At 45.6% G+C, this 15,808-nt stretch overlaps 1 protein-coding gene across 2 annotated transcripts in view; it reads left to right on the forward strand.

Moving 5' to 3' along the window:
- Window positions 1–15,808, forward strand: part of GPSM1 (G protein signaling modulator 1) — a 727,733-nt gene that overhangs the window by 295,089 nt on the left and 416,836 nt on the right. For both annotated transcript variants that reach the window (XM_086921016.1, XM_086921015.1), the window contains exons 2-4: window positions 2,333–2,554; window positions 7,427–7,562; window positions 15,227–15,369. In XM_086921016.1, the coding sequence (XP_086777142.1) occupies window positions 2,333–2,554; window positions 7,427–7,562; window positions 15,227–15,369 (501 nt within the window). The remainder of the gene's footprint in view (window positions 1–2,332; window positions 2,555–7,426; window positions 7,563–15,226; window positions 15,370–15,808) is intronic.

The following is a 15,808-nucleotide window of genomic DNA, read 5'->3' on the forward strand; positions in this document are numbered from 1 at the left end:
TGAAAGTTGACTGTCTGCCGAAGAGTGAGAGCTGGTACCAAGCTGCCTTCAGCTTCTTGGTTGCATACGGCTTGAAGGAGAGATTGGAGTCAGTGCTGAAGGCAATTGTTTTTGCTAAGTTGAATTTTTCACAGCTGCTTGTGGAGGGCAATCTTTTGACCCATGCTCATTTAGTATCAATCTTTGGCAGAGACAAGGGGCCACCATATATGTATGTTAGTAATAGTTTTTGAAACCTCAATGGTATATTATGGTAATAACTAATAATAAATAACCAGCACAAACTGCCATCTACCAAACCACAAAAAACTGAAGGCAAGCTCACTTTCAAACAATATCCAGTCAGGTTTGGTAAAGAGCCCGCAAAGTGTGCGATCAGCAACACAACAGGGGAGGAGCAAATATTACTACTAGCTACATTCTGCCAGTGCAGGCACCATTTTTCAACTTTTCATATCGAATGTTGTATTTTTTTACTATGGCAGGGGCAAGTTTGTGTGGTACACAGGGATCTGTGATTTGAGATATATACAATATCATAAATATTAGTATTTATTGTAACAGCAATTTTATTGCGTTTTCTGTTAATCAACCACATATTAAGCATTGAAAGAATCATAGAAGGTGCGAGTTTTTATAGTTTAATTTGTGGTAATGTGAGCTATGCTTATATATGTGAGAGAAAATGTAAGGTTAAGGAGAGACGTATGGCACAGAATATATTGTATGATAGGATACATCAAGTTAAGATATGACATTGCGCGAGGTTCGATAAGCAAGGGTTTTTTGTAAATTGCAGAGACCACCGAAAAGCTGGAAATAGCATGGATCTTGGGGGCACAAATCAAAGTTATGTTTCATGCAATGCCCAAGTTATGATAACTGGTGACAGGTCCTCTGCAGCAGCAAATGGAGCTGGCATTGGACAGAAGTCACCGCCAATCAAAAAAACAATTGAGTGATGCTCAGAGGTCCTGCTGGAGCCGACATCATCACTATCTGTGCATGGACCGGGTGGCAAGATCCTATTTGTGAGGAGGCATCACCCTCGTGCTCATGCTGCCCCACACACAGTCCTTGCCTCACCCTATTGCCAAGTCAGAATGATATAGACAGAAGAGACTGGTGGAAATCTGCCAAAAATCATCATAACCATTTGCTGGTCTTATTTTGGGCGTTTATGTTATGGGGAAGAAGCATGGGTCTGCCTCCTTCTCTCCTGCAGCCTGTCCCTCCATTCCTAGTTAGATGAGCCAAATGACCCCCTCCACACGTGGGATGTTGCAAGACCCCACCCTAAGCAGTGAAGACCTAGGTGGTCACGCAGAAATTTCCAGGCAGATGAAAAGATGGGCTGGTGCCTGCTTACCTGGGTGGATAAGGAGTATGTAGTCTTTCTCTACCTGAGCTTTGCCTCTCAGAGCTAAAACTGATGGCTGTTTCAAAGCTATGTGGGCTACCGTTTGCCATTCTCCTACCTTTTCACAACAGCTACTTTTAGGAACAAACACATCTGCATGAAACAACTCAGTGTCTAAATTTCTATCTAGCTGTTCATCATAGTGGAATGTATCGGTTCTCCTTGACCATACCGTGCCAAAATTAGGAAGAAGATGGTCAAGGGAACTTAAAGTCTATTTTTCTGGTTTCTCCTATGACTTCTAGGAGCTTCCTGCCACCTTATCCAAGTTATCTCTAATTCCTCTCACTAGATGGAGCTGGACTGCTTTCATTACATGAACAGCAAACTCTTAAAAAAACAGAAATGGAACTGTACAGGAAATTATACACAGAACTAAAACGAAATAATAGAAACGAAAATGGCAAGTCAACAAACTAGAGATAGAAACTCAGTGTCTCAAAAGTTAAAGGCAAAGTAGAGCAGCGCTATGTTCTTCTTTCTTCAGATACAGACTGTAGGCGCTACAGGGGATGATGAGTCCTCTGAACCTTCCTAAAGATGTATGCAGACCTGCACATCACGTAGACCCTTATGAGGAAGGTGATGCCTCAAAACCCTAAGAGATGAATCCAACCCCTAATGTTCAGGGGCAGTCAAAGGTGGCACCCGTAAGCGTAATGCACAGAGCAATGCCCAGGAGTAGAGAATACTGTATTAATATGTATTTCATGATATGCAAACAGAGTGCATTTCATGCACAGTTCTACAAACGTATCTATGAATATTCCTTGTGTGTACAGTTCTGGTTTAACACTGAGTTAAATACAAATCTTAGGCCTTCTAGGTGGTCCAGTTGGCCAAGGACCCTGCACTGTTGAATTTAGGAAGTCTCCTGCATGCTGCTAACTGTTCCTATTTTGATTTTTACAGGATGGAGGCCTCGTGCCTTGAGCTAGCTCTGGAAGGGGAGCGACTGTGCAAATCGGGCGACTTCAAATCCGGTGCAGCCTTCTTCGAGGCTGCAGTGCAGGTGGGGACGGAGGATCTGAAGACCCTGAGTGCAATCTACAGCCAGCTGGGCAATGCCTACTTCTACCTAAAGGAATACGCCAAAGCCCTTGAATACCACAAGCATGACCTCACGTTGGCAAGGTAGGCATTTCACATGAATCACAATGAACTGGCACAGAACCCAGGCCTTCATCTGATTGAGGGAGTGACACAGATATCTGTCACTCTCCCATACCCTAGTGTTGACCCTCGAATCTGCTTCGAACTGGTAACACTTTGTCACATCTGACCTGAATGAATGAAGGGACCCCACATCTCCCTTTCTATTGGAATAACCATCTGCATTGTGCATTTTGTGATAGTATCTATGAAGTTAATTTCTGCTGCATTGGCTGCATGATTGGTGGGAAGGCGCATTGGGAGCGACCGTCTAGTGGCAAATGTGGATGGGGGGTCTATCGTGCCATCTTTGTCGTCTAAATGAGATGTCTATTCGCTCCCAGAGGTGACTCTGCCCAAGCGGGCCTCATTTCAATGCAGACAACCCTTTATCCTTGAAATTACCAACATCTAATTTTTTCACTTTGTAACAGAAAATACTTCTATACTTTTGATGAGATTGCAAGCGGGGATGCTGCTGTCCATTAGCCAGTTAATATTTCTGAGTTTGAATTATTTAAGGACAATCCAAACAGAGCTGCATGCTTAATGATGAATTGTGTGTTCTGGAAGCATCAATGAATGTTTGTATGTGACTTTATTGTTTGTACATGGAGTCGAATACATATATTTGTATCAATAACCATTCAGGCCATTCAACAAAACTGCAGATGCCCCTTGCTATCGACCTCTCTGCAGGGTGAAGGGGTTGTTAAGAATCCGTCTTCCCCTGATAGCATCACTACTGCTTACTGTTAGACCTGGCACCTTGGCGTGAGTCTCCCTTCCACTTTTTGCTGATGTGCCTCCGATGTTTTGCTGGTTTTCCGATACTCAGGGCACTGCGCCACGGCTGATCCGTGCCGCAGTGCAAGTGCTCCCTACTGTAACCTGTACATACGATTGGTATCCATGATTGGTGCATTGGATTTACTGTTAGTCCCTAGTAAAGCGCACGAGAGAGTGCCGGGGCTTGTAGATGCCAATACTGCTGGTGGGCCTGCAGCGCTGGTTGCGCCACCCACCAAAGCAGCCGTAAAAGATGTGTCTGGGAACTGCGACCGCAGAACCCGCGTGCGGTCTCGTGCTGTCACGCTAGCTGGGCAAGTGCCCCCACTTGCCCACCCCGACCCTTCCCTTTACTACATATTAGTCACCCCTATGGTAGGCCTGCGGGCCGGGTGCGTTGTAGGTGTAAGGTAGGACAAGCCCTGATGTGCGTGGCATGTCCTGGTAGTGACTTACAACGAAGACCGTATTTCACTACTGAAGGCTACCTGCTCCATTAGGCCAGACTGAGCTCCGAGGATTATTACGACCTATAATCCCCGCAGGCTCAAGGAGCATGGTAGTGAGTCATGTTTAGTATGCCTGAACTCAGGATGATGAGATATTTCTTGTAGACAAGTTTATTTCAATATCCTGGGTTTGCAAATGCTACTTTTAGAAAGTTAGCATTTGCTTGCCTAACCATTTCAGTTGCCTCTGCCAGTATGTGTATCCGACTGTCTGGGATGTGTGAGTGACAGGGCTGGAGGGATGACAGGTGGTGAATGCGCAGATTACACCTTAGTGGGAGGTAGGAGTGCCTCTTGACTCAAACTGTCACTGTGCTCGGCCACCACAATGCTGGCTCCACCCTCCTGGGGAGCGGCGGATGACTCTGCCAGCACCTGGCCCAGGAAGGGCGAAGCCCCCATCAACAAGGTACTCTGGCCACCCCTGTCAGAACAATACTGGCTCCACCTCCTGTGGGGCGTCTGATGCGCCTGCCCCTCACACTGAAAGCAGGAGCCGGAGTACACCCGCCGGGGTACTCCAGAACTGAGAGTGGCTATGCAAAGGCCCCCCTGGCCTGCGAGAACAAAGGAATTGGCCTATAAAAGACGGAGCCCTGCTCCTTGAAAATTAGATCCAGTTTGGGCCACAGAACGACTCTGCCCTACGAGAAGGACCGCGAGAAGACAAGGAAGGGTGCTGACTCTTGCCTGTGTCTGGTGCCTTGCTGCTGAAGGAGAGGAAGACAAAACGACTACGAAAAGACTTTTTGTGCTACTTTGTGCCAAACTCTGCCAAGAGATCTCCGAGGGCTTGGAATTGAGCTTGCCCCCTGACCAGCGTCCCAGGACCAGTGGATGCTAACTCCCTTGGAAGAAAGCGACTGCGGGTGCTGACCATCGCCGCAGCACCGACAAAGAGGAAGCTCCTCTAAGGCATCCACACCCTCCCGACCACCGTGACCGGGGCCCAAAGCAACAGCGGAAGCACAGTGAGGACCAGCCGTCGCTGGCCCGAACATCGTGACCACAACTGCGCTGGGAGCCCGAGAGCAAAGTAAAGGAGGGCCCGTCCGGTCCGAGCTATCGAGGCGACTGCATAGTGAGCCGTCCCTCACCTGCAAGGACAGACTATTGCCCTACGAGAATCCACAAGGTCGGTAGCCTGCCCGACAGCTCAGCTGTGAGCCCACAGCTGCATCGACATTTGGCTGGGTACGTCCTGCACTTGGGGACCGTACTGCCACTTGTCCCCGCCGCACAGCCGCCGTCTCCAAGGTCGGAGCAGACGACGAAGAGAGGACCGTGCCGCCACAGAGCACCGCTGCCCCGGACGACCAGTGACCTGCTCGGCCGAAGAGCCGCAACGATCAGCGACACCGGGAAGGCAACGCAACGTGGGACAGATCCCCTGGAAGCCGCTGGCTCCACAAAGAACTTTGTTCAACGCCGGCCTACGGGCCTCACAAGAACTACGATAAGAACTGTGGTAACCTAAAGCTAATATCCTGCAACCGTATCCATAAAGTTATTGACTGTATTCACAAGCCTGCGTAAAGTCTATATAAAGAGATATATTTTTACAAGAATACAGTCTGGTCTCGTTGTGTGGTGGGTTGGTTGTGAAGGTGTACTGTTGCAAGTGTTTAGCCCTATGTGCCCCAAAGATTAGCCTACGACTGCTTAAGCCACACTACCTAGAGGGTAAGCAGAGGTTGTCTGGAAGGTAACCCTCAGCCCTGACGAGGAAGAGAGAGTCCCTGCTTGTCGCTAGTGTTGCACTGCGCCAACTAGAGCCTCCCCCTTCCTACACTTACCCTGTGAGCAAGGGTGCTAGTTATGAGTTATCATGCTGGTTAGGATGCCCATATAAGGCAATGTCAACAGAACTAATCTTCCTGCCCCTGGGCTGTCATTTACCAAACTAATGCCTGGGATTGGAAGGTCATATCTTTAGTTCATGTAATTAAATCCTGTTCATGTAAATGATCATAATGGAAGAGAAATAAAGGTTTGGAACAAAGTGTCTTTTTGGTTGGTTGGTGACTTGGTAACTTGGCAACCCATGTTCCAACTTTATGTTCAGCCATTAACAACACATTGAGTGATCCTATGAAAACAACATGTTGCCACTCTCACATCCCGCTTCTCGCAATATCCTGGTTTCAGTAATCATATTTTAGCCAGACATATACACCCCACACTGTTCATTGAACAGCAACTCGTGCACAACACCGTTTAGCTACAGTAGAAATGGGTTCTGTCAAGCACCTTATTGTTCTTTGAGGCTGGGCCTAAGCCACATTAAATGGTAAAACACTTTGCAATTTTCTTTTTTGTTAGATTGCTGCATTAAATGTGTGTGCCTCGAAGTTTGCCTTCTTTGAATAGTTTTTTTTATAAATAATATAAAATGTATTCAACAATGGCTGTTGTGAATGTGCACATCCACAGGGTCATCTTTGGAGGCATATTTTTATTTTTCCAAATATGGTTCAAAGATGGCTACTATGGATGCTAATGCATTGCTGGTGGGCAGCTTTGGAAGCATTTTATTTTATGTTTACAAATCCAGTTCAAAGATGGCTGCCCCATCACAGTAACATCCATCTTTGAATGGATTTGTAAAAATATATACAAAACCATTTTAAGATGGCTGATGTGCGTGCCCGTGCATGAGCGCATGCAGGCAGCCATCTTAAAATGGTCAAATAAGCATTTTAAGAAGGCTGTGTCATTGGTGAGGGGTTTGAGCAGGGCAATTGAGTGGCTGCTGATGCAATAGAACACTGGCATTGTGGTAGTAAAAGGTAAGGGGTCCTTAAGAGCAAGGGAAGATGGAACAGGGACAGAGAGGGAGGTAGATAAAATAGTCCCTCACTGCAATGCAAGATCTGACATGAGTAGTGGAAGGACATATCAACCAGTGATAACACTGTGAGACAGTCATGTTCCTGGGTGGGGTAAACACAAAAATAGGGGCCAAATCCATCAAACTAGAAGCAGGGACGGGAGACAGACAACAAGAACATCCAGCCATGAATAAGAGGCTGACCCAAAGCCGACTCTCTAATATAATGTATTGGAAACCGTGGAACCTGCCAACAGAGAGCTGAAGTTGTCTGTAGTGGAGACCTAAGTAGGAACCCCTACACAAACCTAACACTCCCTTTCTTACCAAACCCTTGGTTGATATTGTACTGTATTGGTCCTTATATAGCATTTTTTATACCTCTTGCAAGACCTAAGGTACTTTCTCTGGATTGAGTAAGCATATTTCCCATGTTCTACTCTCTCTTCTTTTTCTTTGACAAAACTGTGAATGTCCCACTGCTAGCAAGAATACTTACTGTAACTGGAGAGAAGAGGGAGAGGATGGTTGATGCCTGTCTGCTGTCGGCACGTTAAGGGCCCTTCTTTCCAATCCAAAGCTGGCACCATCTCAACCACTGTCCAACATGTTGCAATGGTTGCCTCCAGTCTATAGCACACCCCTGTGTCCAAGACTGTTTGCACAGTCCTTAGTCGCCCCTGTCTCAACTTGGCCCTCATTGTGCATTCTTTTTCTCTCTTGTAGAACCATTGGGGACCGTATAGGAGAGGCAAAAGCAAGCGGTAACCTTGGCAACACTCTGAAGATACTGGGCCAGTTTGAGGAAGCCATTGTTTGCTGCCAGCGGCATTTGGACATCTCCCAAGAGCAGGGAGATAAGGTTAGTGAGTATCCATGTCACGTGATCTACCAAGCACATTGCTTTGTTTCTCTTTTGGAATCCTTTCCCCTTGGAGTAACAGGTTTTCAAGGGAGTTGGCGTTGCATTGCATGCAGACTACAGCACTTGAACAAGATGTGTTTCATAACTACTGAAATGTATCAGGAAACTGTTTAAAAAAAAAATAGATCATATCATACTCTTCCTGAATAATGTGTTGTGTGTTGTCTTGGTATGTGCTGTCATGTATCAGTGATTATTCTGTACACATTAGGGTTTCGTGTGGCACTGTATTTAAAGCCCATATGTACCAAGCTTTCTTGGGGGTCGGACACAGCCTGATTCACATAATTGGGTGTTTGTGACCACAAAAAACCATTTTTAAATTTACAAACCCCAAATTGTGATTCGCTAACATGCTATCGAATTGCAATTTGGGTTTGAGAATCAGTATTTGGAAGGGGCGTATTAGAGCATCTCTTCAAAATACCGATCTGCAGTGGTATGTATTATTGTTTTGCAACCCAATTACGGCCACCAAACATTAATTTTTTATCAACTACTAAAAGGTAGTGGTAACTGTTTGCATGTGGGAAAGTGTCCCCATGGGACGCATTCCCTTTGAGAATTAAAAAAATATATATATATTTTAAGAGCAGGTAGTGGTCCCATTGAAGCACATCTCGTTTTACTTTAAGGAAAGCAGGCTGCATTTCGAGAAAAAAAGTTTACATTATTAAAAAGCGACTATAGACATACATGTTGGTTTGCTGGGCCCAGCAGGCTTCCATCCTTGTGATGGCGGTGATTCCTAGTGGGTCAGAAATTGCCACCTACCTCATTAATTCTCATGAGGTAGGTTGATTTGCGACCCTACTATGAATCGCTATTTTAAAATACATCCTATAGTACATTAGGAATTGTGATTTCCAGATTGCGATTCCTAATTTTTGTACACATGGTCCTTGTGTTCCTTTGAAACTGAGAGTTGTTTTCTGCCCCACCCTTTGAGAGGTCTACTGCTATTGACAATGTAGTTCTCAATGTAGTCTTCCTCTGTAGTTATTATCACATTAGTTAATCCAGATAAAAAAAATAGATGTTTTTATTTTACTAACCGCTTTGTGCCATTTGAGAAATCTGCACAAAACTTTCCAAAACAAAAATGTAGTCCACTTTTGTGCAGGTCTGAAAAGGTTTGCACAGATGGACTATGGTGTGCAAAGGTTAGAAGGCGAGGAGGTGCCTTCTTTAAAGGGTGCATACAAAATGCATAAGTTGATTTATAGCAGAGAAATGGCAGAGAAGGACATTCAATTTCACATGCACAAAAGGCCACTGTCAATTGTAGTGTTTTCCAAATTTGGTGCAGTTCTGTTCTGTAATTTTAAAAATCGTAATTGAAAATCAGTTGTACAAGAGGGAAAACGTCTGTACACATTTGCAGACCTAGTGCTGTGCGGCAAGTTGATTGATTGCTTGTGCACACGGTGTATGCACCCACTGTCACGGTGCAGTCCACTACTAGACTTAAGAATGTTTAACAAGACAGAAGCAAAAGGTGCACCACTTGCTTCTGTCTTGTTAAGTCAAAGGACCATGCGCTACAAAACGACTCAAAAAGCATACATATAAACATACACCACACTGAACCAGCAAGAGGACTCAAGCATACTTCCCAGAGGAATTCAAAATAACCTAATGTCCTATGAGCAGTGTCTGGTCTTGGTGCTGAGATTCAACGATCATAGGACTTCTTCACACATTACTCTACTGATATGTTTCGAGGGGCACCGCATTTTTAAAATGGAACTATTTTTAATCTGACACTGTATTACTGCAACACTGTCTCTCCTCTCCCAAATCAGTGACAAAACTTACAATGCAGTGCTTTATAGGTAGGTCTAAGAATTAAAAGGCTCTGAAGGACACACCCCCAGCAAGTGCTTACTAATCCCATAATGAATTAAATTAAATTAAATTAAATAGGATATTTGTATGGGCGCACAGTTACTCAAGCTAGAGCGTACTGGCGCCCAGACAGCGGGGGGAAAGAGTGAAAAGGACCCAGATTAATGATTAAAAAGCCAAGTTTTCACATTTTTCCTAAAGGAAAGTAGGTCTGTATTAAACCGAAGGGCCACCGGAAGGCTGTTCCACAGTTTCGCGCCTAGGAAAGCAAAGGATCTGCCTCCTGTCCGGGTCAGACGTATTCTGGGCCCGCTGGCCAAGTTGGCATTGGAAGAGCATCATGATCTAGAGGTAGTGTAGTGGTTAACCCGTTTGATGAGGTAGCCGGCTCCTACATTGTGGAATGCTTTAAAGAAGATGGTCAGGTCTTTAAAGTACGAGTACAAAAAAAAAGAAAAGAAAAAGTCTATCTGTTCTTTTCTGCGAAGCCAATGTAACGATGTAAGAATCGGAATTATAGTAGCTCTAGGTTTAAAAATGGCTCTGGCTGACGCATTTTGGACCACCTGTAAATGATGGATCAGAGATTTAGGAAGACCCAGGTACAGGCAATTGACATAATCAAGCTTTGAAGTCACCATTGCCTGCACTACAATCTTGCTGTTTTCCAGTGGAAGTAGTGGCAGGAATTTTTTTAGCATTTGTAGGATTCCGAAACATGCGCCAGTAAGATTCTGAATCTGAGATCGCGTGGAGAGAGTTTTGTTTAACACGATTCCTAGGTTTTTGGCTTTTTTCCTTTTTTCCTTTTCTACCGAATTGCATTCTGGGTAGATCTAAGAACTAAAAGGTTCTGAAGGACACAACCCCGGCAAGTGCTAACTAAGTCCATAATGAAGTGCATTATGGATAGATCTTAGAATTAGAAGATTCTGAAGGACACAAGCCCGGCAGGTGCATACTAAGCCGATCCGTACACACACATGCACACATACAAAACACACTGGGGGCGGGGGTAAGTATCAGAGCTGGTGGTCTTTGACCTTGCCCTGTGCTCAGTTCTGTCTGGGCACAGTCTGTATCCAGACCAAGTGGATACTGCACGCCAGTTTTTAATTAGTAAATCCCACAGTAGTTCTTTGGAGTCTGCACTGCCAAATGCTGGTGTTGCCAAATACCCTCAGTGTTAAGGCGTGTTCCACCTCATGCCACCTTCTCCCACCACCTTACTTTCCTACTTATTTGACTCACACTTGCAGGTTCTTTTCCATTCTAGCTTTCTCCCTTTGTCAAGGTTTCCAGTTTTATTCGTCCTCCTTGATTTCCCATGTTCGGCCTTTCACTCTCTGACCATAAACAATGTCCTAGCCCCAAAAATGACTACCAGTGCCAACCACATGCTCACATTAGGCATGTTGCACTCATGAGGACTGAACACAAGCCCTGCGTTAATCCAACACCTTACTTACAGTGTCTACAGGACATCTCAGTGGGTCCTGGTGGTAGGGCAGGAGGCGACTCTGCCCTGGGCCGCTTGTCTACTGAACCTGGCTGTAGACCATGCGCTGTGGGTACTGTCTGCTGCTGGTCTAGGAGTAGGGTGTGGGGTATGGCATAACGTATTACCAGTACACACTCAGTTCCGGTGTACCAAATAGGCGAAGTAGGCACTGGCCAAGGGCCTCACTCTTTTTAGGGACTCCAGGGCAAAGGAGCAAAATAATATTGAGTTGATCTTGAAAGAAAATTACAATCAAGCTTTTTTAAGCATTGTTTCCAAAAGATAGAAAAAAACGAACCAACTCAAAGAAAAGAAAACTTTACAAAAAAGACTCTGTGGAGAAAATACTGTATTAATGTAATGTACCCATTATCAACATAAAGTATATAAACAAGAGACATAACATTCACATAACAGTTTGTCTCTTAAAAGCTCATCTACTGGCAGCTGGCAGTTTGTAACACAATCCAGTGCATTGTGTATTAGGAGGTAATATGTGAGGGAGGTCCCAACATTTTGACTGCCTGGGGGCCTCCACAGGGGTTAATCCGGCACTGCTGAGCATAGCCCTAGGTCTTGCCCAGCTTCAACCAAAAGCAGGGGTATCTGACATGTACCCATTCCTTCCATCTAGTGCCTCAGTGGCATGGCTGTAAGCAATTCCAAGTGGGTGTTGTGACTGGAGGGTACTGAGTGAAAAGGTATTGGCTACAGGGGTTAGCTGAAGGCCATGCCACATTCCAGTACCTGTCCTGCTAAGCAGTACACTGTGACCTGGGTGGCACTACAAGCATTTGTAGTGAACAAGGACACAGCCTGTGGTCAGTCTGTTTACCTATGTTCTTCTAGAAATGGTCATAGGTCATGGCCATTGAGTGCTCAGGGCTAGTGAAATGGTTACCAGCCATATCGTGTGGTCAGCACCTAACTCTACAGTGCCCGACTGGACACGGCTTACAGCCATGGACAGGAGGCACTGCCCACAGGCTGTGGCCGCCAGCTACTCCCAGTGCCCGGTTCCCATCCTCATAGTAGTTGCTTAAACCATGTGCACTTTGCCTGGTGGAGGGAAACTGAAGACATGGGCATTGCACACAAGGTGTGATAGATAGGCATGCCACTGAACACAGCTACACCCTGCACCCAGTGCTTAATGCATGACTGGTATGTGTGCCCAGTGGATAGTGCAGTCACAAGTAGTGTGCACAAGTTGTAGCCTTGCACTTTTCCATCTGGGTATGGGCACATGTAGTGGGTTGCTTTGTTGCTGGGTTTAAGGCATGTTATGCACGCTGTGGCTTGCCAAATGCCATGTAATGTACACAGTGACGACAGGCATGGCTGAGGGTGAATCCCCTGAGGGACTAAGGGCAGAAGTAGTAAGGGCACACTGTCTGCAGTGTTGACTGAGCCTGGCTCTAAGATTTTAGGTCACAAACATGCCCTGAAAAACCTACTAAGGTCGTATACTAAATAAAATATGTTATAGCAAACATTGGCAAAGGGGCCTATTGGCTTTTCAATTGTTTCAGCCATGCTGCACCCGTCCTAGGGCAAATAATGACATGTTCGGGAATGCAGCGGCAGTTCTTCACATTATGGGCCTCATGACAGCTCGTTTTGGGAAAGTGAAATCTCTTTTAGCCACTTGACAGCATTTCCTTGGCTTATAGTGACCTTTTGTCGTATAAATAAACTGAGTCAGGGCATCTGTTGTCTTTTGATTCGTTTTGTTTTCAATATTCACAAAGGGCTGTGGAAAACGTTTCGCCTTTGCAGAGTTAGAGGATCGGTTCACTTTTTCACTTTCACATAAATTCACGACTTTTGCAACAATGTATGTAGCATTTATTCTTATTTAATACTAACAACACGGTTCTACATAAGGTATGCGTTGAAGAAAATGGTTCGGCCTTTTTTACCAGTTGGCTGGATTTATGACTGAAAGGTACGGGGTCTGCAATCTCTGATTCGGGCCAATCTCTTCCTGTCAAAGAACAGCTATTACGAGATAATGTCCCCAAAATGGGGGTTAACCTTGCAGTCCCGAAGACCTGCTCCTTTTATGTTGGTTATCCCTGATTCATCTGAGGATGGAAAGGTGTCAGACTACAGGAAGACATATTTAAGGATAATGGTACCTCTGCCCTCAAGGGAAGTGGAATGGGTTGTTTGAGAGTGTCCAGTCTGAGTATGGCCAGGCCTCCTTAAAAGAACATTGTCCATGTTCTTCCTGAAAACGGGTAGACATGTTGGTGCCCGCTACTCTGGATTCAGGGAGGTCTCTGCACCATGTTGCTTATTTGTCCATACTTGCTTATCATGCAGTGAGGCTGGCAGGAGGGTGCCTTGGTGCTGGCTCTCAGGTGTGTTCGGCTGAAAAGGTATTGGAACCTAGTTTTTGCAGGTGTTCTGAGCTGCAGCCCCCCCACCCCCTGAAGCTTTGTGTGAGATTTGGAAGATCCTGGACTTTAGCCTGTTTCCCCACCCAGGAGCTTCAGAGCAGGTCAGTGTGGTCTGAGATGCTTAGATGAATGCTCATCCGTGGAGCTTGATTTGAGATACTTTGGTGTTGCTACATTTTCTTTATAGGAGCCACTACATGCCCAATGTTTTAATAAATTGGACATGACCAGTGCCCATGCCAGTCCTTTTTTAGGACTCAGTTGTTGGAGCAAAGGTCCACCAATGGGTGATAGGAAATGTAATATGGGGAAGGAAGGAAGGAAGGAAGGAAGGAAGGAAGGAAGGAAGGAAGGAAGGAAGGAAGGAAGGAAGGAAGGAAGGAAGGAAGGAAGGAAGGAAGGAAGGAAGGAAGGAAGGAAGGAAGGAAGGAAGGAAGGAAGGAAGGAAGGAAGGAAGGAAGGAAGGAAGGACTCTTTCAGGTCTTGGTCTCTTCACTTACATAGTTCTCATCCATGTAGAGGAAGGTCTGTGAGGCATAAAGTGATGTGGTAGCAAATCTCTGGATCATCTGCCAGCCTTCAGTGGATTGTAGAGCCATTTTCTGACAGCTGAGGCAGAGGTTGGCATTCCAGGTGAGCCAAATTAGATCAGCTAAGGCTCTTTGTCGGTACTGAAGAACAGCAGGGAGAGAAACGGGTGCCAAGTGGCCTGAAAGTGCCGCTTTTATTGAAGGCATTGAGGTTCCAGATCTGACCTGATGACTGAGATCAGAAAGGAAAGAACCAATCGATTCTAAGATCAAGCCAGTCTCATAGGATCTCATGAGCCATGGCCACTGAGATCTCAGTCAGCACCGGTGCTGAAGAGTGGCTGTCATCAGTTTAGGAATGTCTTTCCTCAAACCCACAAAATGCACTTAGTTGCCCATACTGGGCAAAATCCCGTCTTTGGATGCTGTAAGCAGCCGAGGTCCATTAAGTAGCATGAAAACAACCCAGGACATGGGTGGCCGCTTCAGCAAGCATTTGTATTTATTTTGTAGGGGGTGAGGCGGCAGAGGTGCGTATCAGGCAATTGTTGGCATGGCGCACCACCAATTTCAAGGCCCCACCATCTTCTCACGGAGCAAACTTTTTATTGTAGTTGGCAGGTCTGCAGCGGCTTGTAGAGAGGCCAGCCAGTAGTGACATAAAAATCCTTGTCAGAAGCAGGTCTACACAAGCCAATGGGAATATGGGAAATGCAAAAACAACAGTTGATGGACAGAATGCAGAACAATGTCTTACATTCACCCCAGTACAGAGATCTGGGCCTAAATCCATCGTTTTTTTGCACTTCACACCACCCCAGTTCAGACATGACCATATGCAAATCAGCCTTGACCCTGTGCCTCATGGGAACAGTCCAGTTCGAACTGCCATGGGAATATGGGAGGCATTGTTTAATGCCACATAGGGTCCCCTGTGATCCGCCTGCCTCCCTTGCCTCTGTCATTTATAACACCGTCTATTATTTAAGCACTTATTCTGGTGGAATTGAGAAGTCCGTTAATTATGCAAATAAATTGTGGCCTTTGATCAGGACTACATGCCAACAGCAGATTAATCGTTGCAATGAAGATGCCAACGTGGCTTTTTCATGCAAAGCTTATCGTGATCACCAACTGTGAAGGTGTAAATGTACTTTAGAGGAGAGTTATTGGCCTACAAAAAGTTTATTAATCTTGGTCATTACCTGGCTTTCTTTTCAGGCCATTGCAGGATCAAGATGCCGCTTTTCCCCACTCTAACCCTTCAAGAGTTGTGTGCATGGAGTGAACCTGCTCTGTATTTGTTTCATGCTCCAGGTGGGCGAAGCGAGAGCCTTGTACAACACTGGCAATGTCTACCACGCCAAGGGCAAGCAGATGTCATGGAGTTTGGCCCATATTCCTGGGGACTTACCGGAGGAGGTCACGAGGACGCTGCAGAAAGCCACCGAGTTCTATGAGTAAGGAATCTCTCGCATCTCACGCTTCTGGTGTCGTTTACACACTGACAGTTCACTGCCGACTCACGTAGTATCTAGTTTTGGCACAGCATGGAGCTCTATTTGGTCACTTTGACTCTCGAGTTCCTAGGCTGCGCCTTTGCCTTGCTCTTGGTCTTCTATGTATGTCTAAAACCATTTTGTCTTTCTTCTTTTGTCTACGCCTTTGTTCCATTTCCAGGATCCTTGCATGTCACCTTCTCTGACTCTTTTCCAATGGCCAGTTTATCTTCTGCCTTTGTCTCTGTCTGTGTCTCTCTACTCTGTCTCACCCTTTGGCTGACTCCCTGTCTTTGTCCCGGACGCTTTCCGTCTGTATTCCTTTGTATGTTCATTTGTCTACCTCTCTGTTCCTATTCTTTTGTCTCCCTCCCTTTGTCCCATGCTCCACTCTCAGTCT

This window comes from Lissotriton vulgaris, chromosome 5 (genome assembly GCF_964263255.1).
Source record: "Lissotriton vulgaris chromosome 5, aLisVul1.2, whole genome shotgun sequence".
NCBI lineage: Eukaryota > Metazoa > Chordata > Amphibia > Caudata > Salamandridae > Lissotriton > Lissotriton vulgaris.